At 42.9% G+C, this 23376-nt stretch overlaps 1 protein-coding gene and 1 pseudogene across 2 annotated transcripts; one reads left to right on the top strand and one right to left on the bottom strand.

Moving 5' to 3' along the window:
• The first annotated feature begins 653 nt into the window (after positions 1 to 653).
• On the top strand, positions 654 to 21321 carry gckr (glucokinase (hexokinase 4) regulator). Of its 2 annotated transcripts, none has more exons than XM_086068471.1 (19): positions 654 to 722; positions 871 to 1020; positions 1092 to 1160; positions 1238 to 1306; positions 2073 to 2146; positions 2283 to 2349; positions 3501 to 3554; positions 3630 to 3724; positions 3880 to 3985; positions 4084 to 4202; positions 17999 to 18097; positions 18195 to 18292; positions 18410 to 18486; positions 18728 to 18824; positions 18895 to 18998; positions 19152 to 19229; positions 19298 to 19438; positions 20985 to 21119; positions 21186 to 21321. In XM_086068471.1, the coding sequence occupies exons 1-19, from the start codon at positions 708 to 710 to the stop codon at positions 21297 to 21299; spliced, it is 1761 nt and encodes a 586-aa protein (XP_085924597.1). In that variant the 5' UTR covers positions 654 to 707; the 3' UTR covers positions 21300 to 21321. The 2 variants fall into 2 exon arrangements, with proteins under 2 accessions (XP_085924597.1, XP_085924596.1); XM_086068470.1 differs by having other exon boundaries at positions 18195 to 18293; positions 18384 to 18486.
• On the bottom strand, positions 5362 to 14754 carry LOC147178317 (uncharacterized; annotated as a pseudogene).
• Positions 21322 to 23376: the final 2055 nt, after the last annotated feature.

Below are 23376 nucleotides of genomic sequence, written 5' to 3'. Positions count from 1 at the left end.
TTTTGGGCCGGTCAGTTTGTACTTTGCCACTTTGTCACGTTGTCTCATTTTGTATTCCTTTACACAAAGAGGCTGCTGAAGGAAAAAAAAATCTGTATGGTAATTCAACAGTAGTGTAACATGAAAAAGAAAAGACTAATAGTATGTATTAATTAAATAAGACTTATGAGTCTGATAGCCGGACAAGAGAAAGTGTCCTTAAGCCTGCTGGTCCTTGCTCTGAGGGTGGTGTTGCATTTTAAGGCAGCATGGTAAAGCACATGCATGGTTGGGTGGTTGGTTGGGATCCGTCATTTTCTGGGGCTTGCAGATGCACCGATTGGTGTTGACGTCCTGAATGCAGGGAGCTTCCCTTACTGTTAGTGTCAATATTTTGCACAACGGTGCACCAATCATAATTTACTGGCCGATCTTTAAAAAGTTTGACCTGATGATCACTGATTTTGCCGATCCCGTATTCTATAACAAGCAACATATTCTAATGAGATCATGCAGAAGGTGGATCTTATGTTGTGATCAGTGAAAGTGTAACAGTGATCTAACTGGAGAACTGTACACTGGAATTTTCCAAACTTCCTTAATATGCCACTCTCATCTCAAAGGTCTTTTTGTGGACTTTGTCACTGCAGAGATATCCCGGGTGCTAACTTGCTTCTATTGCAGCCTTAAGTGACGGGAATTTGGTCGATTCCTGTTTCCTCTCAACAATGCATGAATGGGAGGTAGGAATATTGAATCTCCACAGCAACGCCAAAATATTCATTCTCTTTTCTATTTTTGTGTGATGGGATTCTTCTTCAGAAAACAATCCTCACTATAAAATGACATGAATAATGAAAAACCATGACTTGTCGCAACTGTTGTCGCCAGTCACCAGATTACGAGCCCTCACTTCCTGTTTCGGAGAAGTCAAACCCCCTGACACGGGACATTGACCGAGCGTCACCCAATCGCATCGCGAGGATGTTGCGGAGCTGCGATGCCGAGATGTTTCGCCAAGAGACAGGAAGCACTTACCAGGTTAGTCAAGTAACAAACGAGTGTATTGCAAGTCTTTGAAACGGTACAAACGTGTTTCAATGTTGTTTTAGACGCTTTTGTGTGACAAAGTGGTGAAAACCATGTTGGAGGTAGCTGGGATGGTGGAGCTCATCCTCAAGGTGTTGCCCCTCCTTGTGTTCCTGTTGCATGTTTCATGGCTGTAACATGTACAGTAAGCACATCTTTTGTTTCTTAGGAGCCAAAGGACAGTCTTGTTGTCTTGAGTGGTTGCGGAACTTCAGGGCGCCTGGCCTTCCTTGTGGTGGTAAATATTTCAACAAGTCAACATTTGTGTGAATTTTTACTAGCCAGTTGCAGATGAAAAAATGCCATTACTCCAGTGTTGTGCCATGAAAAGACATAATAAAATACTGACATAAATATGAGGGGTGTACACACTTTTAGGACATGCTGCTTTTAACTCATTCACTGCCATTGACAGCTATAGACGTCAAAAATTAATTTGAACTATTTTTATTAGTTTAACATTTTTTTCCCATTTTTGTTAACAAGAGTATGAAAACCTAGATTTTTTTTGTACATTTAGAACAAATTACAATTACAAATTTTATTCGCCTGATGCCCCTAATTTTTAATAACCTTTTCTAAAAAAAAGAAATAATAATTATTAAAAATTAGGGGCGTCGGGCGATTACAATTTTAAACGTAATTAATCGCATGACTTCACTAGTTAACTCACGATTAATCACAAATTTAATATCTGTTCTAATACAAAAAAAAATTCTAGTTTTTTTATACTTTTGTTAACAAAAGTGGGAACAAAATGTTAAACAAGAAATAGTTCAAATGAATTTTTGACGTCTATAGCCGTCAATGGCAGTGACTGAGTTAATAAGAGACTGACTTAGAGTTTGACATCAACTGCTCAAGAGTATTGTCAGGCATTAGCATGCTATCTTAAAATAGCTATTATACACTGTGATGTAGTCATTCAGCATCTGCTGAGGGAGTGCAATTTCCTGTTGGAACTTGACAATGGAACAATGCTATCACGTTGCGTGTTTGTGTAGTCAGGGTTCAACAAAGCACTGAAGGAGATGAACCGCAGTCAAGTTTATGCATACATCATCGCAGGAGGCGACAGGTGGGTGTCACTCACTCACTCACTCACTCACTCACTCACTCACTCACTCACTCACTCACTCACTCACTCACTCACTCACTCACTCACTCACTCACTCACTCACTCACTCACTCACTCACTCACTCACTGTTTTCAGAGCACTGCTTTCCTCCCAGGAGGCCCCAGAAGATGACCCCCACCTGGGCAAACTCTGTCTTAAGAAGGTGAAGATTGTGATGGAAAATGTGTGCACCGTGTCTGTCTTCTGTTTCAGCAATGAGTCATTGCACACTGTAAAAAAATTAATAATAATCTTTTTTTTTATGGGAAAAATGGGCAGTTGGTGGTTGCCAGATAAATTCTGTAAAAAAATAAAAATTAAATAAAAATACAATGCCAATGTAAACAACTTTAGAGAACAACGTCTACATTTTACCGGGATTCAATGTACAATAAACAAAATCTGCATGTAAATTTTACAGAGCAAAAATAGTATAAAAGCAGCATGTTCTTGGTATTACATTTGTATAGCGCCGTCGTGCCTTACAAGGCTTTCAAAGCGCTTTTGCTTATTACACAGCATCAGGAACAACTGGAGTTTCATTATCTTGCACATGGATCTTCAACACAGACAGTCACCCCGCACTGGGACCGAACCAATAACCTGAGGGTTGCAAGACGACCATTCTACCACTGAGCTATGCCACCCTGTTGTTAAGTTATCAGTAAAGGACTGTTGAATCGACAAGTTTAAAAAGATTAATTTTAGAATATATAATTTATAAGTTCTGTAAAGTTGTTTACATTTGTACAGTATTATTATTATTTTTTTTACACAAAATCATTCTGGTAACCACAGATGCCAGTTTTGTTCTGTAAAACAACATCATTTTTTAAAAAGTATACTGATAATTAGGTCTATAGTATATCAATTTTAAATAAACATAATATGTTTAGTTTAACCTTTATATTCACATGGTTTCACTGTATATCTAAATATTCTAAATATTACATCTGTAATATGACTTTGTGAAATGCATGTTTCTTTTGGCATAAACAAAATGAACCAAAGAACCTAGTGACAAAAAAACTTTATTCTAACACTGCTATGATGCAATTTTAACTGTATCCTAATGTTTTTTGTTTTACAGTTTATCTGCATATATTTAATGACAGTAAATTGTGAATTCTCCCAAAATTTGATCTTTTAAACATTTTCTTTCTGTCAAATCAACAGTTGTGTTTGGTTCACAGTTTTACAACACATCAATGTAAATTACACAATGTTAAATTTTTTGGGTATTTACATAAAAAAAATTATTATTGTTTTTTTTACAGTGCATTCTTTTATTTTTGTTTTTTACCTCACTTGCAGGTGTGTGAGGGGAAGAAGAGGGTCTTGTTCATCGGGATCTCCTGTGGACTTTCTGTAAGTCTCACACCCTTAAGTCATCCATTAAGAGTTTAATCCATCTTGATCTTTTTGTAATCGATGTACCTGTAGGCTCCATTTGTGGCAGGTCAGTTGGAGTTCTGCTTGCAGCACCTGGAGGTTTTCACTCCTGTTTTGATTGGTTTTAACCCTGCACATCAGGCATGGTGTGTATGTATTACGTATACTCTTTGCTCACATTACGTCCACATGTGTAATGACATTCAATGTGAGAGTTGTATCAAAAATTGTGCAAAAGACAACAATGCTGAGTTTGTTGCTTTCAGAGCTACAATGTAATGCTGAAATAATTTCTGTGCAGGAATGAACCGACAACAAACTGCACGTTCACTTTCCTCACTGTGATCCAAAGAATGCAGGTGCTTGCCAAAAGTCAAAAGGCCTTCCTTATCAACCCATCAGTTGGGGTGAGAGCTCGTCACAACACCATATTCTCTAGTCAAAATTAGAGGAGTTAGGTTGTGTGTGTGTCCTCACCCTGTGCCTTGTGTATGTTTGAGTTCAGCCGGAGGCCATCAGTGGTTCTTCCAGGATGAAAGGAGGTAGTGCAACTAAGATGATCCTGGAGGTCATCCTAAGTGCTGCCCATGCTGCCGCTTTCTCACGTGCAGCCACCACACACCAGTAAGCAAATGTCAAGCCGCTGTTATTGATTCGCTGCTGCGCCTCTTGATACCACAGCCCCAGTTTTAAACATTTTAAGGTGATTAAAGTGCGGGTGTCAATTAAATAGCATTGTATAGTAAACTAGTAAAGGCAGATTAGTTTTTTATTCAGTCCCTGTATGTCCCGAATTGTAATTTGAATGTGAATGAATGACCGAATGCGAGTGAGACAAGGACCAAACTTTGTTATGGGGCAGGGCAGTAGCTCATCTGTAAGCGCTGGAGCTTTTGAAACAGAAGGGCACGTATAACAAAAACAAACATAGAAACTACTGTAACTATGCTCAGTGGCGTAACACTCTCTTTGCATGCTGCGTGTGTACTATCATTTATCTAATTGATTAATTCCATAGTTTTGTTTTGGTAAAAAAAAAAAGAATGTAGTTAGTAACCTAATCCAAGAACCATAATATTAAATTAATGTAACTGGATTACTTTTGGATTATTCCAATATTGAGTATGCTCATGAAGACAAAATAAAAATAAATATCACCACAATATATAATCTATACAATGTGCCCCTGCTATTTGCGGGTGATAGGGAGCCTACAAATAGCAAAAATCCGTGTGTAATTAAAAAGCATGTAGGCTATTGATTGATTGATGTCCATATGCTGTTTTCGAACTGTCACTGAAAGATAGACAGACAGACAGACAGACAGACAGACAGACAGACAGACAGATAGATAGATAGATAGATAGATAGATAGATAGATAGATAGATAGATAGATAGATAGATAGATAGATAGATAGATAGATAGATAGATAGATAGATAGTGTTGGAAAACAATCTTTGTCTTCCGCGTGTTCGTTTTGTTCCGGGTAGTGAGAATGTTGGTTATCCGAATACAGACTGGAGATCGGTGAACAGGTCCTTCGAAGGATTTATTTTACAGAATATTCCGGACAACTCATGAATGACAGACAAATGGCTGCTTCTCATTACAAGTGTGTAGATTCCTGACAATTGCAATATTCTTATACTATCAGAAAGGCGGTACTACTAAACCCCTCCCCTCTCCCCTTTCTCCCCACCTCTGCCCCCAGCCAAGACAGACTTTTACAGCATTCAATACACATTGACAGATGGCCTTTTGATGTGGAAATATAGTAGGTCTCAGACCTGACGGCACCTAGCACAAGATAAGACTTACAAAGAAATAATTTTAACACATTTGCTTCACCCCAGACAAATGGCTCATCAATGTGGGAATAGAGGAAGCTCTTCAGACATTCCGTCACCTGGAGACCTTATTCAAACACTCACCAAGCTTTACTAAGGAAATTAAAACAGTTATGACTAAATCTAAACAGTTATAACTAAATCTAAACAGTTATGTCTAAACCTAAACAGTTTATAACTAAATCAAAACAGTTATAACTAAATCTGGGCAGAAGACTCTCAACATTCCTCAATTCGGACTCAAAAGAGTCCGACACAAGCAGATAAACATTTCAGAGAAAAATCCCAGCGGGATCTTCGTCCTCTTCGTCGGATGCCTCAACAGTGCAATCATCATATAAGAAGACTTATTTCGTATGCCCTGCTTTTCAATAGCAGTGGTAATAATTATTTGGCAAAGAGAACGAATACATGGAATACAGCAACACCCGCATGTGGTTAGCAAAGCAGTAAATACAGCGATAGATATCAAAATAGAGGAAACTAAAGTTTTATAGCGCCCAAACACATCCATCCAATTATCCCATACAGAAGTATCCACTCCTGAATGTTCTTTCATTTTCTTATTGAGTGTACGCAGCCCTTCAATTGCAATAGTCAAACTTCCATCGGGTGCAGTATTGTTAGGAATGAAGGTGCAACACTGATCTCCAAACATTGAGCAGACTCCGCCCTTTTCTGCCAGCAACATATCTAGTGTAATTCGGTTTTGGAATGCAATCAAAGATGAGGCAGCCAGCTGGCCGTGTACAGCCTCAAAAACACTTTGAGTCCAATTTCCCAGCCTCTGTGCATTATAATGTACACATCCCTGTCCCTTCTCCCCCGTCACCCTTCCTCCTCCTCTCCCTCTCTCTCTGCGGCCCTACCGCTGCCCCTTACCCTTCTTGTCGTCCCCTTCCCCCTCCCTTCCCCCTCCCTTCACCCTCCCCTGTACGCCTTCCTTCCCCTCCCCTGGGCCGGGGGCTCCATCCGTGGCCCGGGTCTCGGCGCTCCGGGGGCCCTTTTGGTGTTGTGCCCGCCCCGCTCCGGTGGACATCCTGGCACCTCGGGCGGGCCCCAGTATCCGGGGGGCGAGCCCTATCGCCCCGCTGGGCTGGTCCCATATGCCCGCCGGGGTCCCGGTGGGGTGGATGGGGGTTTGGTGGGCGGGTGCGCCTCCTGCCCCCGCCCGGTTGGGGGGGCCCCGCTGGTCGCTCCTCTTAACTCACTGCACTAGGTTTGCAGGGGGAGCGGGGGCTGTGGACCGGTGGGGTGCCTGCCCTGCCTGCAGTGCCCCGTCCTGCTGCGTTGGGTTGGGGGCGCGGGCCGTGTTGGGGTGGGGGGCGCTCCTGCTCCTGGGTTTGCTCTCCGGCCGGTGGCCCTGGTGGGGCCCGGGGGTCGTCCTTTGGCACTGCCGCGGCCTGGGGGGCCCTGAGGTGTTGCGCTTGCTCTGTCCTGGCAGGGGTCAACGGCTCCCCTCTTTGGTGAAGATTTTCATGCATGCCAGATCCATCACACCAGCATCTATCGAAACTCAGACGCAATCTGCTTCTTCCTCAGGTCATTGAATCGGTGGAGGCTGGTGTCTGTAGATCTCACTCTGCTTCGTTTGTCCTTCCTTCCTTTCCTCAGTCTCTCCTTTGGTCTCTTGAGGTCTCCCTGATTTTTTGGATTTGTTGGAATTTAGATGTTTCTGGGGTTGGTGAAGAACTCTGGTTGGTGGCCCGGTGGGTGGTGTCTGGTCGGTGCTGGATTTCACCTTCCTTTATTTTCTTCAGTCCTTCCTCGGGTCTCCTGACGGCGGTGTTCGGTTTAGGTGAACGGTATGTGATTTTTTTTAATAGGTTTTTGGTGAACTAACGAATACACACACGCACGCACGCACGCACATACACTTACTCACCCACATACAAAAAATAAAATAAAAATTTAAAGAGCAATGATGATGACATTACCGAATGAACAATACTGAGCTCTTTAAAATAAATAAAATAAAATAAAATAAAATAAATAATGTACATAATTAATTCTGTCTACGTTTTTGTCAATGGTGCACCACCAGCAAATTGTAGATTCAAACCCTGAGAGTACTTGATCAACTAATTTGTACTCATCAGGCACACCTCTTGGTACTCCAATTGCATCAATGTAGGTGGGAACATTCTGCTCTTGCCAAGAGGACCGTTTGGTTCTTCGGAAAGAAGGAGGGGATTTTGGTTCCCAATTATCAATCATTTTTAGAAGGTTATCAACAGAGGTGGGGTAGATATGTACTGGCAGTAGGAGGGTGATGAGAGCACAATATCCTGTTTTATTCAAAGGCAGCTTATCAAATATTCTGTTATCGCCACACCACCACCATATGTCCCCTCTAGATTGAGGTTGGAACATCTGCTGTCCCACGTCTATTGCCGAAATGCAGTGAGTGATGTGATTTAGTTCTCCCAATTGTTCTCCTGTTCCTGACATTTTAATACATGAGAAATTACCATCTGCAACTTTGTTTGAAAATATTGGTTTGTTTTTCTGCCATTTTACTAGGGGATACACCTTATCCCATTTAGAGCAATTTACATTGGGGACAGTTTTATTCATAAATTCCATTACACACTGATACTCTATTTTAGCCGGGATTACTCGTAATAGAGGTCGTGGTGCTACGCATACCACACAGTTTTTGTTAGTGGCACGGGCCGCTTCGTTAGCCAGCAGTAGCCAATTGTTACTGTTGCCGGACAATCCTGTCGTAATACGGAACCACTCATCTACACCATCAAGCGGTACGCTCACAGCTCTCCCCCCGGTCACCTTCATGTAATTAGTCATTTTTGGTTGTTCTAAGTTACCCATAGTCTTATTGACACAAACTACAATGGGAAAATAGGGGTCGGCTCCGGTGAACCATGCCCATAGCAGTAATCCCCAATAGGAGGTGTTCTATAGAGTGGCCCGGTGGGTGGTGTCTGGTCGGTGCTGGATTTCACTTTCCTTTCTTTTTTTTGGTCCTTCCTCGGGTCTCCTGACGGCGGCGTTCGGTTTCGGTGAACGGTATGGGATTTTTTTAAATAGTTTTTTAGTGAACTAACAAATACACACTCGCACGCACACACGCACGTACACACATACACATACTCACCCACATACAAAAGAAAAAAGAAAAAATAAAAAAGAGCAATGATGATGACATTACCGAATGAACAATACTGAGCTCTTAAAAAAATAAAAATAATAAGTAATCCCCAACAGGAGGTGTTATATAGAGTTGCATTAGGCGGTCATATTTTGCCATCGGGAAGAGCAAAGGTCAATTCGAGTTGACCTCCCAGGTTACTCAGTGTTACCCTTTTGCTAAAGAAAATAGCCTCCTCACTAGTTCCCAGTGGCCAGTGACTTCCGTCCTGGGTAGTTATAAAAGTACTCCAGTCTAGCCGAAAAACATGTCCTGTCAAATAACACCAGTATTCTACCCAGTCTTCCCCTTTAGACTGTATAGTGTTCCTAAATCCCTTCAAATACCTAATGGGAATTCTAACAGAGGTGTTCGTGTTTGGGGCCACTGTCACTGTTATTGAGTTATTATAAGTCCAGGATATGAGCCAAGGAGTGTGTGGAGAATCAATACTTCGCTTAATGCGATGTGTTGTGGTTACGTTCAAGGTTGTACTGAGGGGCTTCCAGAGATACCAGATTGGCATAAAAGTCAATATGAGAAAGAGTGTCGTGATGCAGCAGCAGATGGAGATGCGTTCCCACTTTGAAGCGATCTCGAGATGATGTTCTTGGATTGAAGAAAAAAGGGCGTTGTCAGCTTCTTCAGGATCTTAGGGTAGACTGCCTGAGGTCCCAGGGTTGGTCACCGGGATTATTCTGCCCGTATATGTGACTCAACCTTTGTTGAATGATGTCCTCAATAGGGGGCAGCTGACACTGGATCAGTAGACGTGGTTTTCCGGTCGTCGTCAGGTGGTGGGATCGCTGAGCCTGAGGCGGATCTGGCGGGTCGTGTAGACGAGATGTGGAACCATGTGTCCCCTTTTCCGTGCAGGCGAACTGCAGAAGATGTCCTCTCCGTCACCTTGTGGGGTCCAGTCCACCTTGGCTCAGACCATTTTCGTTTAATCACTTTTAACCATACATATTCACAATAATTTATTTTTGAAGGAGCATCTGGTTGTTTGTTAGCTGGGAGTTAGTAAATGTTAGTTGTTTGAGTTCTGGAGGTCCTGGAACGTGCGTCTCTTCCAATGGAGCTGTTGGAGCCGGAAATGGTCTGTTGGTGTGACATTCAAACGGAGTCCAGCCTTTGGCTGAGTTAAGTGGCATTCATATTCATTAATGCAACAGGAAAAGCTTGTAGCCAATTGAAATTTGATGAGGCCAATGCTTTAGCCAATTTTTCTTTAATATTTCTATTCATTTGCTCAACCTGTTCTTGGTATTGGGGATAATACACTGAACCAAATGTGTTTTAATCCCAATGCCTTTTCTACCGCTTGTACATGTTTGTTTTTGAAATGGGTTCCATTGTCTGATCAATTTTTTCTAGGAAACCCATGTGATGGTATGTAATGATTAATCAAATGTTTTACCACGATATTTGCTGTTTCAGATTTGCATAGATATGCCTCTGGCCATCCTGAAAAGGAATCCACCATTACCAGCAAATATTTGTATCCTGACTGGTTTTATCATGTCAGTGAAATCCATCGAAACCATCTGACCCAGAGCTGTCACGTCCGGCCGGACCGTGAGTGCCCTGGGGAGGTTTAGATGTAGGCTTCAGAAATTCGATTTTTCAATTGTTTCTGAGATGGAATACATTTACCTTCTTTCCGCCATATACTTCATCTTTTTGTCCCCCTTTGGACATCCACACACTTTTTCCTCCTGGACTTACTTTTTCCTGCCACAGCTTGACTGTTTCTGTTATCACCTCCTGTGGATTGTCACATTCAGACTCACTTACAGTTAGTTGTAGTGGGTCAAGAAGGGGGAGCTTGAGGACCCAAATGCGGGAAGACAGGGCAAGGAGGCAGAGGTTCGATCAAAAAAGGGATTTTAATTTCTACAAAACAAAAGGCGAGATCTAAATTGAACGGAAAAACATAACATGGAGAAAACAACAAGGCAAAACGGGCAGCATGACATGGGGGGAAAATACAAGGCAAAAACGGGCAGCTTCACAGGAGGAAATACAACAATGACCCGACACAGACAGAGGGGAGACAGCAAACTAAATACACAAACTAACGACACGACAAGACACACCTGGGGCAAGACACAAGTGGCTGAGGGCACTGATTGGATCACACGAGGAAGGGCAGGATCACACTTAAACAAGACCAAGGGAGACACACAAGGAAAACAGAACCCAAAACATGACAGAACCCCTCCCTCAAGGGACGGCTCCCAGACGTCCCTAACACAAAAAGGTCCAAAAACAGGGCGGGCGGAGGGGGGCCCGGAGGCGGGAACCTGGCACACCCATCAAGGCCAGTCCCGGGGGGTGTCCCGGACGTCAGATGAGGGGAGCCTGGCGGCGCCGGTCCGGAGGGCGCCCCGGACGCCACACTGGAGCAAAGGGCGACCACAACGTGCGCCGCCAGACAGGGAGAAGACGGCAGTGGGACGTGCAACTCCTGTCCACACTCAAGGACTTGAAGCCGCCATGGAAGAGGTGAAGAGACTTTGCACGAGAGCGACCGAGGCAAGGAGGCCAGGGGCTGCAGCGGCACAGGCGGGGATGTCCGGGGTCTTGAGGCTGCCGTGGCACGGGGTCTTGAGGCTGCCGTGGAAGCGGCAGACCTGGCACGGGGTCTTGGGGCTGCCGTGGAGGCGGCAGACCTGGCACGGGGTCTTGGGGCTGCCGTGGAGGCGGCAGACCTGGCACGGGGTCTTGGGGCTGCCGTGGAGGCGGCAGACCTGGCACGGGGTCTTGGGGCTGCCGTGGAGGCGGCAGACCTGGCACGGGGTCTTGGGGCTGCCGCGGAGCCGGCACGGAGACCTGGGGCTGCCGCGGAGCCGGCACGGAGACCTGGGGCTGCCGCGGAGCCGGCACGGAGACCTGGGGCTGCCGCGGAGCCGGCACGGGGACCTGGGGCTGCCGCGGAGCCGGCACGGGGACCTGGGGCTGCCGCGGAGCCGGCACGGGGACCTGGGGCTGCCGCGGAGCCGGCACGGGGACCTGGGGCTGCCGCGGAGCCGGCACGGGGACCTGGGGCTGCCGCGGAGCCGGCACGGAGACCTGGGGCTGCCGCGGAGCCGGCACGGAGACCTGGGGCTGCCGCGGAGCCGGCACGGAGACCTGGGGCTGCCGTGACAGACGTGGCTCAGGGACCTGGGGCCGCGGCGGACGTGGTTCGGGGACCTGGGGCTGCGGCGGACGTGGTTCGGGGACATGTGCTTGGCTTGGCGGTGCTTGGCTTGGCGGTAGCTGGGTGAACATGGCTTGGGGTGGCGTGGCTGAAGTAGACTTGAGAGCAGGAACTGGGGCCACATCAGCCTGCCACCATGGGGAGTGAGGAGCAGCAGGGATACTAGAAACCGAGGATACTGAGACTGAAGGAACGTGACGAGAAGAAACGGGATTGGGTAAGGAACCAGGTGAAGTGGGGACTAAGTCTTGACGTGGCGGTAATGTGGGGCTATGAGGTGCACAAGATGGGGACCGGAGTGATGAACTTGGCGGGGACCGAGGTGACGGGGGGTGACATGACCCGGTGTTAAAATAATCCGCAAACGAAAACTGTGACGAAAACATGTAAGGGTTTATGCTGGTGAAAAAATCCAAATCGGTGTCTAAATCGGAACTGGAATCTGTAAGTGCATTAACCAAAAAACAGCCTTCTTCATCTTCATCATCGGTGAAATCTGTGTCTATGAAACAATGGGGTGACAAAATGGTGTCATAGGGCAGGGACTTAAGTGAACTAAGGAGATCGGGTGAATGGGGAACAGAGGACAAGGTGGAACCAGCCAGAGAAAAATAACTTACATGGAGGGAATGGGATTGGGTGGCAGACTGACGGTGCTTTCGAGCTGACCGATGGCGTGCCGGTCGGCAACGGGAGCTTCCCGCTGGGTCTGACTGTGGTCGGGTCATTCTGTCAAGGGGGAGCTTGAGGACCCAAATTCGGGAAGACAGGGCAAGGAGGCAGAGGTTCGATCAAAAAAGGGATTTTAATTTCTACAAAACAAAAGGCGAGATGTAAATTGCACGGAAAAACATAACATGGAGAAAACAACAAGGCAAAACGGGCAGCATGACATGGGGGGAAAATCCAAGGCAAAAACAAGCAGCTTCACAGGAGGAAATACAACAATGACCCGACACAGACAGAGGGGAGACAGAAGACTAAATACACAGACTAACGACACAACAAGACACACCTGGGGCAAGACACAAGTGGCTGAGGGCACTGATTGGATCACACGAGGAAGGGCAGGATCACACTTAAACAAGACCAAGGGAGACACACAAGGAAAACAGAACCCAAAACATGACATAGTGTAGGTCGGTACCCCGCAACCTTTTATGCTGTTCGATCTGCTGATTTGTTTCCTGCTGATACAAAATCATTAGTTGCAGAGTAACCTTTACATTTTATTACTGCCACCGCTGTTAGGAGCATTAAAGAATCTCACAATTTAAGAATATCATCCTGATGTTTAATGGGTGTACCGGTTACAGTTTGGAAATCGTTTCGCTACCATTCTTTTAATGCAACATGAACTGTCATGTGTGCATACGCCAAATCTGTGTAAATATTTACTGACTAGTTTTCTGCCAATCTGAGAGCTGCTGTTAATGCCAACATTTCAGCTCTTTGTGCTGACTGCCAATCCAGATTGTAGGCCATCGTTGCCTTTGAAGCAACATCCATAAACAAACTTTTACGACTTCCTCCTTCCCCCTTCTGATAAAGAGCAGCAGAAACATTGCTGACCTTTTCAGACACGTCAAGATAGAACATGCGACTGTAATCAGGAATCACAAAAGCTGTAGCAGTGGAAAGATGCTTTTTCAAAGAGATGAAGAGCAGAGACCTGGTGGCTTCAAGACAAGAAGTGTCAGATGGAGCTGTCAGCAAGCACCAGGAGAACAACAGGGGGCAGTTCAAGTGGAGACAGCAACTGGCAAAGACAGTCGTTAAAGCATTAGCCAGGTCAATGCAAGTGAAATGAGTGTGGTCTGATGCAATTTGAGACAATGCCGAGTGAGGACTCGGGACAGAAAAAGTAGGAGTTAAGATGGCCGCATTCATCTCTTGCAGGTCATAAATCACACGAAACTTTCCAATATCTTTCTTCTCAACGGGTAAAATAGGCGTGTTATAATCAGAACCGGAAATTTCACACAACACTCCTGCTTTGAGCAAACCGTCAATTGTTTCCGAAATGCTAATCATCCCAGCCTCTTTTGCAGAGTATTGGGGAACATATATTTGTCCTGGTGTCATCTTAAACACAATAGGTGAGACGTTACAGAGATCAACATCAGTGGGATCCAGGGACCACAGCGATGTGGGGAAAAATAAAAAAGTAACCAGCAAAATCGCTGTTGGTTGTTTCACTTCCATGGTGCCTATCCGGAAGCTGGTGCTCCAAAACGGAAGTAAAAATTTATTAGACTGAATCCAATAAGCATCAAGTGACGGGAAATAGAGCAATTAAGATTGAAACAAATTTTGCCAATCATCCTATTTTAAATTCCCATATGTTGTTTTCAATTTCCTGAAATGCCTCGCTATATATCTCATCACCTGATCTGTCATAGTACAGAGTGCAATGCATACAATCAGTTACCATATCATAAGATCTGAGGTTACGAACCAAAGGTGATCAGAGCTCAGATTCGAGCCAATCACTGGAGTCAATATCCACTCTTGCCCAGTAGATGTTGGCAGTGGCGCATGCCACAGGGCATTGTTCAACAAGCGGGCACTGGGAGGTGGCACTGGAGACAGAACAGCAGTAGGTGTTATCATCCGGAAATTCCAGGATAAGTCCATCAAGGCTGCATTTGATGAGAGGAGATCTCTGCCCAAAAGATTGACTGCACAGTTAGGTGCAAACAAAAGAATGCAAAAGAGTCTGTGAAAAAGCATTGAACAGTCACTGAGCATGTGGATTCAGGGCACCATCATTGTGGAGACTGTCCACCAGATAGAGGCAAATACTGTTGGTTTGGCACAGGGGAATGTTGTCGCTGCGACGCGCAGGTTGTTGGCCTCTGCCTCTCCACCCAGACGCTTGAAGTCGCTGTCTGCAATCGCGGGCCCAATGACCAGGCCGTTCACCATTGAAGCACATGTTGGGCCACCCAGGGGGCGTACCTTGACCCATGAATGTACCTGCTTGATACATCATGCACTCGGAATCGACAGAGGGAGATGAGATCACAGCAAAAGTGTTTTCTTCCTGCTTTTTCAAAATTTTCAACTGCACAATAGCAAGTTGTGTTTCTGTACTTTTGTGTTTGTCTACCTTAGACTCTTTTTCTGTAGTATGTCTCCTTAAATGATGTTTGAGATGTGAGAACCACCGGTCAACCCCAGCCTGTGCCACAGACTTGGGAATGCCCTTCAAAATGGCTGCTTGGAACACTTGCGAATGCAAAGTGGAAGCCGTAGGGGCGTATCCTGTTTTCAGAGTGTAATCAGTGAGGGCCTGTTAGACAAAAGCCGCGGCCTCCTCATCTGCTTTGGGAGCGAACATCAGATCTGGAATGACACACTCAGGGAGGAAAAACAAAGGTTAAATAATTTTCTCGCCGAAGAGCCTAATTATCAGGGAGGAAAAAAATAAATAAAAAATGAACTTTACATTAAAATATTAAACTATAAAAACAGACATAATTGTGTAAAAATAACACGGATATCACCTGCTATTAACATTTGTCCCGTAATCGCTCTCTACACTGCCTGCAGCAAATTGTCACCCCCACACACACTCACATCAGTGGGAGAGAAAAGTTTGTAAAGCATCAACTCTAGAGCCACCGCTCCTCCAACACAAGCCTTTTTTCCATTTCTCTCATAAATATCACTATCCTAGCGCTTTGTCACACACTCCTTGCATACTGCTCCCCCTCCTCCTTCCTCTTCACACCCCGAAGTCACATGCATTCCTGTTCCATTCTTTCTCACACACTTATTCAGAATGGTTTGGTATTTGCCGAAAATTTAACCATTCCACTGTCCTTAAGAAATTTTCCCTTTATTTTGTTTTATTCATTGATTTATTTATTTATTTTAGTTACTTCATCTACGTCTTTTTGTGGTACCACAGTTTAATAGGCCTTCTCCTTATTCAAAGACACTAGCTAATTCCCAAACAAAAGTGTCCGAACCTTAATTTCTCAGAAGTGGTCCGAACTCTTATTCAAAGACACTTGGTAATTTCCAAACAAAAGTGTCCGAGCCTTAATTTCTCAGAAGTGGTCGAACTTTTCCTCTTATTTCAAAAGTGCTTGACTAGGACCAAACAAAAGCACTCGAACCTTAATTTATCAAAACCACTCGAACTTCTTATTTCAAAAGTGCTTGAATAGGACCAAACAAATGCACTCGAACCTTAATTTATCAAAACCACTCAAACTCCTTATTCTCTTATTTCTCTTCTTTCTCAAGTGTTTATTTCATTGTAACAAAAGCACTCGAACCTTAATTCATAACCACTCGAACGTCTTATTCACTTATTTCTCTTATTTCTCTACACTCAGTTGCGCTCAATTCATCGTAACGTTACTTCCGTATACAAGGACTCCAGCTTCTAGGATTCTTCAGCTTCTAGGATTCTAAAATAGAACGAAACCAAAATAGCACCAAACCAAAATTCCGTCACCTGGAGACCTTATTCAAACACTCACCAAGCTTTACTGAGGAAATTAAAACAGTTATGACTAAATATAAACAATTATAACTAAATCTAAACAGTTATGACTAAACCTAAACAGTTTATAACTAAATCAAAACAGTTATAACTAAATCTGGGAAGAAGACTCTCAACAATAGATAGATAGATAGATAGTCATCCAATGAGGATGACGATGCGTGACATCAACTGCAAAATGAACTTTTATCCCAGTCACAAGTTTAGCCGTGTATATGTTGTGCATGATGTTTAAATAGTGAATTGGTGGGAGGAAGATTTGTTTGGAAGGTGTAACTCACATTATCGTTGTAGGCTAGCGGGCTAGCTAGCAAGAAGCTACAGCGCATAGCATGCCGCTGGACTCTTAGCTCAAACTTTCGCTCCGAGTAAGTTCCAGTGAATACTGGTCGCTATTGCCTCCTCCTAAATAAAGCTCAATAAAATATTTGACAAAACAAACAGATAATTGAGAATGAATGAAGTGTTATCTTAACAAAACAAAACAAATTTAAAAAGCACACACATTTGGGTTGTTTTGTATTGCTTTATTTACACAAATGACAGATAGATCATTGAAATGTACCAAAAGCATGACCTTTGTGCTGTGACCTCAAGCAGCCTCAAGGTCCAAGTGGCTTGGCTACCTCATGCAGTGTCGTGAGTGCTCACTGTGAAAAGTTCCATTCTGATTCATTCTTAATGACAACACTTTCGAGTCTTGTTTGCCATTTTTATCCCAGCTGTAATGTTTCAGTGAAATATGTCACAAAAGGGAGGGAAGGAGGCACTTGTTGCTGCATGGACTCTTTGGTGAGGTCGTTTGTGCCCTGAGTATTGTTAATGCTATACGCCTAAATAATACATACTGCAAAGTTGATATAAACCATTTCATTAAATGTATTTTTAAAACCAAAGGGCATGATAACAAATGGCCTGTGTTTTTGTTGCGCTACTGCCTTCTACTGGTCAGGACATGGCAGTGGCATAGCGAAGTATTTTTTTTTACATGGGATAACAAGAAACAAACCAAAACCTCACGGGCGCACCATTAAACAACAATGTCACAAAAAGTGGATTTAGTGACGTAATCCCCAGGGGCCACAAGCAAGAAGATTCGGGGGGCCCAGCGGCTATTCGTATATATATATATACATATATATATATATATATATATATATATATATATATATATTTTAAAAAAGCCTTAATATACATGGTCATTTTGTTTTATTTAAAACAAATAAATTAATAAATGCCTTACAACATGCTCATTTTTAATTGAAAAAAGCCTTACTATGGTGTTGTTTGTTTTAAATAAAATAATTATTATTCATGATCATTTACAAAAAAATAATTAACCTTACTATTGTTTTTTTTTTGACACCTGACTCAGGAAACTTGAGACGGTCAATTGTCATTTCTACACTGCTTGTGAAGGCTATGTGGTTTGTGTCAAAACTGTTGGCCCTCTGGGGGCCCCTGTTGGCTCAGGCCCCAAGCAATTGCCTGCCTTGCCTAAAGGCAAACTACACATCTGAGAGGATTCAGAGGTTAATTGTTATCTAGTGGAAGAGTAGTAAATAATAAAACTGTCAAATGGAACAATTTTCCATGGCACACTTGCTGAATTTGAATTACACACTAATATACTTTTGTGCCACAACACACTAGTAGGAAATCACTGCTGGAGCCTGCTTTTACGTCTTTTCATCAGTGTCATCTTGCAGCACCTGAAAGCCTATGAGAACACAGTAGAGGTCACATACTCTCATAGCACGGCCATTGCCGGTTTGGTGGCTGCAGCCGGGCAGAGGTCAGTCAGTCAAGCACAAGTATTCTCCACACAGCACGAAACACTGCATATGTCCAACGTGATATGAAATATTGGCATGTTATTGTGCATGTTACAGTTTACTCTGTAAGAAACGTGTGTGCTACCTGGGCTGGGGCAGTCTGGCTGTGCTGGGCCTCATTGATGCCAGTGAGTGTGAGCCAACGTTTGGAGCAGGTGAGCAGCATCGCCACAGTCAAGTATTAGAACGCAATCACAAATGTGTTACATTGAATTGGATTTGGGAAAACTCTGCATGCTACTTTATTGCCTGTGTGTGTGTCATATTCGTAGCCTACAGGGACATTCAAGCTTTCATAAGTGGAGGATACACAGCGCTCAACAACAATGAGGGTTCCATTGCTTTGCTGGTATATAAGTCAAATTATACAGTGTCATATATGGCAGTAAAAATCAAATTGTTGAAGAGATTTAACATTTAATCACACCCACGCTGGATTTAGTGAGTCTTACAAAGGTTTAGAATATGTGAAATCGTGTTTGTTCAAATTACAGTGAAATCTAAATCTAACTCTTATTTTGAAATGTCATGATTGTCATCATTGATGGTAATACCGTAATCACATACATTTTTGTAATTTCTTGATGCAGGGTCCTCAGTTTTGCATCGCACATGAAGACTTTTTGCTTGATGTCCTACCCACTCTGGATGACCAAGACACTGTCATTCTCATCTACACACATACTGGTGAGCAACTACTATGCAGAGCTTGTATCCACAAATTCTCTTCATGCATCCCGATAACTTCTTTTCTCAGACAATATCACTGAAGTGATGAATGTCGCCCACCGTGTGAGGGAAAAGATGTCTAACCTCCACACTATATATCACCAGGCTGACGGAGATGATGCTGGTTTTCAAGTTGGTCACCTAAAATCTGATTTACTAACATATATAGTACACACTGTATCTGCCCACCAGTCTGCCTGCCTGCCTGCCTAGCTTTTTTACCAAGCTTTCTGCAGTAACTTAATGTCCACCACTTTCTACCTAGTGTTGTTTTGTTCTTTGCAGGATGAAATAAATCGATTGTGTATGTCCACGTTAACATTTTCTTGGCCATTACCTTCTTCCGGAAGTCTACAACACATGGTAACATCACTCACTCACATTCTTGCTCACGCCCTCTCTCACTCATTCGCTTTTCTGTTGTGCGGTAGTGGGAGCTGTCCACTAAATTGGTGCTGAACGCTGTGAGCACGGGAGCGCACATCCTAAAAGGCAAGATTTACCAGAACCACATGATCGACGTGCAAGTCACCAACGGCAAACTTTACCGCCGAGCAAGACGTTTAATCCAGGTATCAAATTACATCGTCCATCACGCATTAATATCCAGTGACCGTGAGTATATTAATTTATCTGTTGCCTTTTATGTTTAAAAAAGAAGAAGTTATGATTAGTGTTTTAACAATGTTTTTTTTTTTGGGGGGGGGGGGCACATTGACTCATGACTTTCTATTTCATTTTGTTGAGTATTTCTCCTTTAAAGGCACTGTCCAACGTTTTGACTCAGAAATAAGCATTTCTTAAACACAGGATGTTTAAACATGAACTCCTTCTCAATCTACACCTCTGGGCTTCTGTTAATGTGTGGTGGTGATTTTGTCCTCATTACCCCAGCCTGTATTTTGCCATTTTGTGTTTGTTTTGCCAGCAGCGGGACGTTCAGAGTGTACAGACAGTTGTTTACTCTCCAGCCAATCGCAGGGCGTTCTTGAAAACTGTTGTTAGCTCCACACTTGTCCTGATTATTTCACCATTGTTACAAGGAGAATGTCGTTTTGAACTATCCCGGTGCACAGTTTCGGATCAGTAACGTGACCATTTGCAAGATACCTCGTCACTCACTCTCGCAGCTTGCTTGGCTGAGTGCGGTCAGAGGCAGGGAGCGTGAACGTTGAGCTCGTATGGGTTGAACCATGGGAGGGGTCCGTTTTGAATTGTTTGTTTACAAACAGAAACGGTTTGATTACAAACAGAAATGGTCAAAATTCCGGACAGTGCCTTTAATGTATTTTTCCATGCTCATGTTGGTCAGTGTAGACTTCACCCATGTTCTTGTCTGTTATCTAAAACTCCACACAGGCAGCAAAAAGTCTCGTGCTTAATTGACTCCCACAGAGTTGATTTTAACCCATTTTCAGAGTTTATACAGTATAGATCCACACTTTCTAGAGTTTTTTTCAAAATAGTTAAATATTTAACACTGGGAAAGGGTACTTTTTAAACTAATTAATTCATTAATCAATTAAAATTAACACTTCAAGAAATAAACAAGTCTTCACAGACACATTGGATTTCTCTCTGTCAGTGTAAGCTTGACTCCTTAAAAGTTTACCTTGACTGAAATTTGATCCAGTACTATGTCTACTAAGTCAATGGCACTACCCACTGAGCCATCCTGCCAGCACATCTCTCATACTTTGTAAGTAACTTTAATGTGATCAAAAATACATCAGAGAGTTAAAACAAACTCCCACAAATTTAACTCTGGAATTGTAACACTCCAATTTTTGCTGTGTGTGTGAAACTAGAGGAACTAAAACTTTGTACTTTCTGTAAGTCATTGTAGAGGAATCATGTCCAGCTCTTCTTCTTTCCTTCCTCTTGAGAATCTCACCGCAACTTCATTTTTATATAACTTTCTTTTTAACAGAATTTTTCAAAGTTTTGTTGAGTGAGAATGTGATCAGTGTCATGTAACCTTGCTGTGCAAAATAAATTGCACAGTTTAATGATCAGTCTTGTGCAGGTTTGCATATATTTTTTACCACCCAAAATCTAAGGAAGACCTGAAAGTAACAAAAGTGAATGTCGTAAATTCAGCCTGTCTTCCTGTGCTAGAAATTGTCTGGTCATCCTGAGGCCCAGTGCGAGGAGGCTCTCCTGAAGGCCATCTACCAGGTCGACCACCTGACTGAGGACATTACCTCTTGTCAAATGGCCGCTCACACAGCCACCGGCAGAGAAAGGACCAAGGTAATTGAATGGCAGAAGAGCAGAGGAATGCCGTGTTTCGTATTTCCTCCCTTCTTTTGTGGACAGGTAGTGCCTCTGACCTTGGTCTCGCTGCTGACTGGTTGCTCTATTGAGGATGCGAGGGCTCGCCTGGATTTGCAGCCAATCATACGGAAGGCTGTGGAGGCATGTCTGAAGTAATGGCCAAGATATAATATTCAGCAACAAATTACGAGACACACTTCTGTCCCCAATGAAGATGTGCCTTGTGTACAGCCAGACCTGAAGCAAGGTTTTATTTAACAATAAAAATATGACAATATGAACAATTGTTAACAAACTGTTTTTATTTCTCGAATCAACATTCCTTGTCGAGAAACATTTTAAGTGGGCCAATTTCAAACACAAATGTGAATTTCAGTTTAAACTTAGCATTTCTGAATGGGCTTAACTTGTATTGTCTTTCAGCGAATGTGCATTGTGGGAAGCGTGACGTCAGTGTCGGGATCTTTATTAAACCAAATCAAAACTGCGTGGGAATCTGAAATGGGTACGCAAATTCCTGATACAATCTGGGACAAGAGTCTAGATGAATTGAACGCCTCGCTATTAATTTGAGCTATTCAGAAGTTCCACAACTCAAATTTGAAACTCTATAAGAGAACTCAAGATATATCGCAACAATGTGTGACTGGTGAGCATGTCCGGCTCACAGTGCTGATGACGTATGATCGAGTCCGGGCTTCGGCCTTCCTGGGTGGAGTTTGCATGTTTTCCCTGTGCCTGCGTGGGTTTTCTCCGGTTTCTCCACACATTCTGAAAAATGTGTATGGTAGGTCCATTGAAGGGTCTAAATTATCCCTAGGTGTGATTGTGAGTGCGGATGGTTGTTCGTCTGTGTGTGCCCTGCAGAGATAGAAGGTAACGAAGCAAAAATACTTTGTTACTTTACTTGAGTAGTTTTTTTCAGTACTTTGTATTTTCCTGAGTAGCCCATTTATTTTTTAGACTACTTTATACCTGTTACATTTTAACATTAATATCTGTACTTTTTACTTGATACATTTTTAAAACGAGGCTGTTATTTTTGTTTTTAAATGCAAGAATACGATTAAAATACTTGACTTGGGAAAAAAACTAGCGTCAATTGTCTCCTGGCTCCGCCAATCATATGAAGCGTTGCACATGGTCCCCCTATATCCCAACTTGTGATTGGCTCTATGACATGCGGTCACATGACATGCAATTGGCTAGATTGATATGAGGGCAATGCGCGCCACCACAGCAGAGGATAATTTGAATTTGCAAGCAAGTCAGAGTCAACTGGCCGATGTATACCGACTTTTTTGCTCCATTAGCTAATATGTTTCAAATTGATGGAGGAGGAACATACGGTAAAAATAATTTTTCCTTTTACTCATCAAGTAGCCTACATTTTAGAGCCTGTACTTTTGTACTTTCACTTAGTAATTATTTGAGTGAGTACTTTTACTTTTACCAAAGGTGTAATTGTACTTTTACTCAAGTAGAGAATGTCAGTACTTTTCCCATCTCTGGTGCACTGCGATTAGCTGGCAACCAGAGATGGGAATGGGATGAATAATGGGAGCAAAAAGAACAAAGTTGCATCTACTGTTAAGTGTTAAATAATTTTGTTGCTCTGTGCTCATGACATGTGTAATGACAATGACATTTGAGTTCCATGCTTTTCCTGCGCATATTTCAAATAATTTCTCATTGCCAGTTTGTTGTTCCTCTGTTGTTGTTCTCACATTCCAAAATCATTTTACCGTGCCACTCAGTCAAGTCTAAAATATAAATAAAATATAATATACTACTTACAGTAAATTCAGAGTAAATATGACTCTAAAAAGAGTCTATTTGGTCCCACTCTAAACAGAGTCAAATATAGAGTAAGGTTTATTCAAAATAATTTTAGTGTGTATGAGAAAATTTGGCTACCCCCATGAAAAAAACATTAAATAATTTTCACTCAGAAATTCTAAGTAAATTATGCAAGGATTTGACTGAATTGTAAAAGTTTATTAAAATATATATATATATTTTTTTACACATGGGTTGAGGAACAAACTCACGACCTTCAGCTTGGGAGACTCTACCACCCGAGCTGTTTTTAATTTTTATTGTCCTTTTTTCTGTGAATGTTTTATTTGTATTTTGTATGGACCTTTGCAATAAAGAATGACTTGTATGCCACTCCAACTGTTTGCTGATATCCAAAAGGAGACCAAGAACGTTTGGTCTTGGAGTTACGAAG

Source organism: Leptonotus elevatus, chromosome 2, assembly GCF_054856555.1.
Source record: "Leptonotus elevatus isolate MCC_2025b chromosome 2, RoL_Lele_1.0, whole genome shotgun sequence".
NCBI classification, from domain to species: domain Eukaryota; kingdom Metazoa; phylum Chordata; class Actinopteri; order Syngnathiformes; family Syngnathidae; genus Leptonotus; species Leptonotus elevatus.
The sequence above is the reverse complement of the archived record's forward strand: the minus strand, read 5'-3'. Positions and strand labels throughout refer to the sequence as shown.

Excerpts from the sequence above, each read along its gene's own strand:
- gckr (XM_086068470.1), top strand. Across the intron at positions 18,294-18,383 it reads GAGCCAACGTTTGGAGCAGG|TGCCTGTGTGTGTGTCATAT; the intron begins TGAGCAGCATCG and ends ATGCTACTTTAT. Across the intron at positions 19,230-19,297 it reads CCGGAAGTCTACAACACATG|TGGGAGCTGTCCACTAAATT; the intron begins GTAACATCACTC and ends GTTGTGCGGTAG.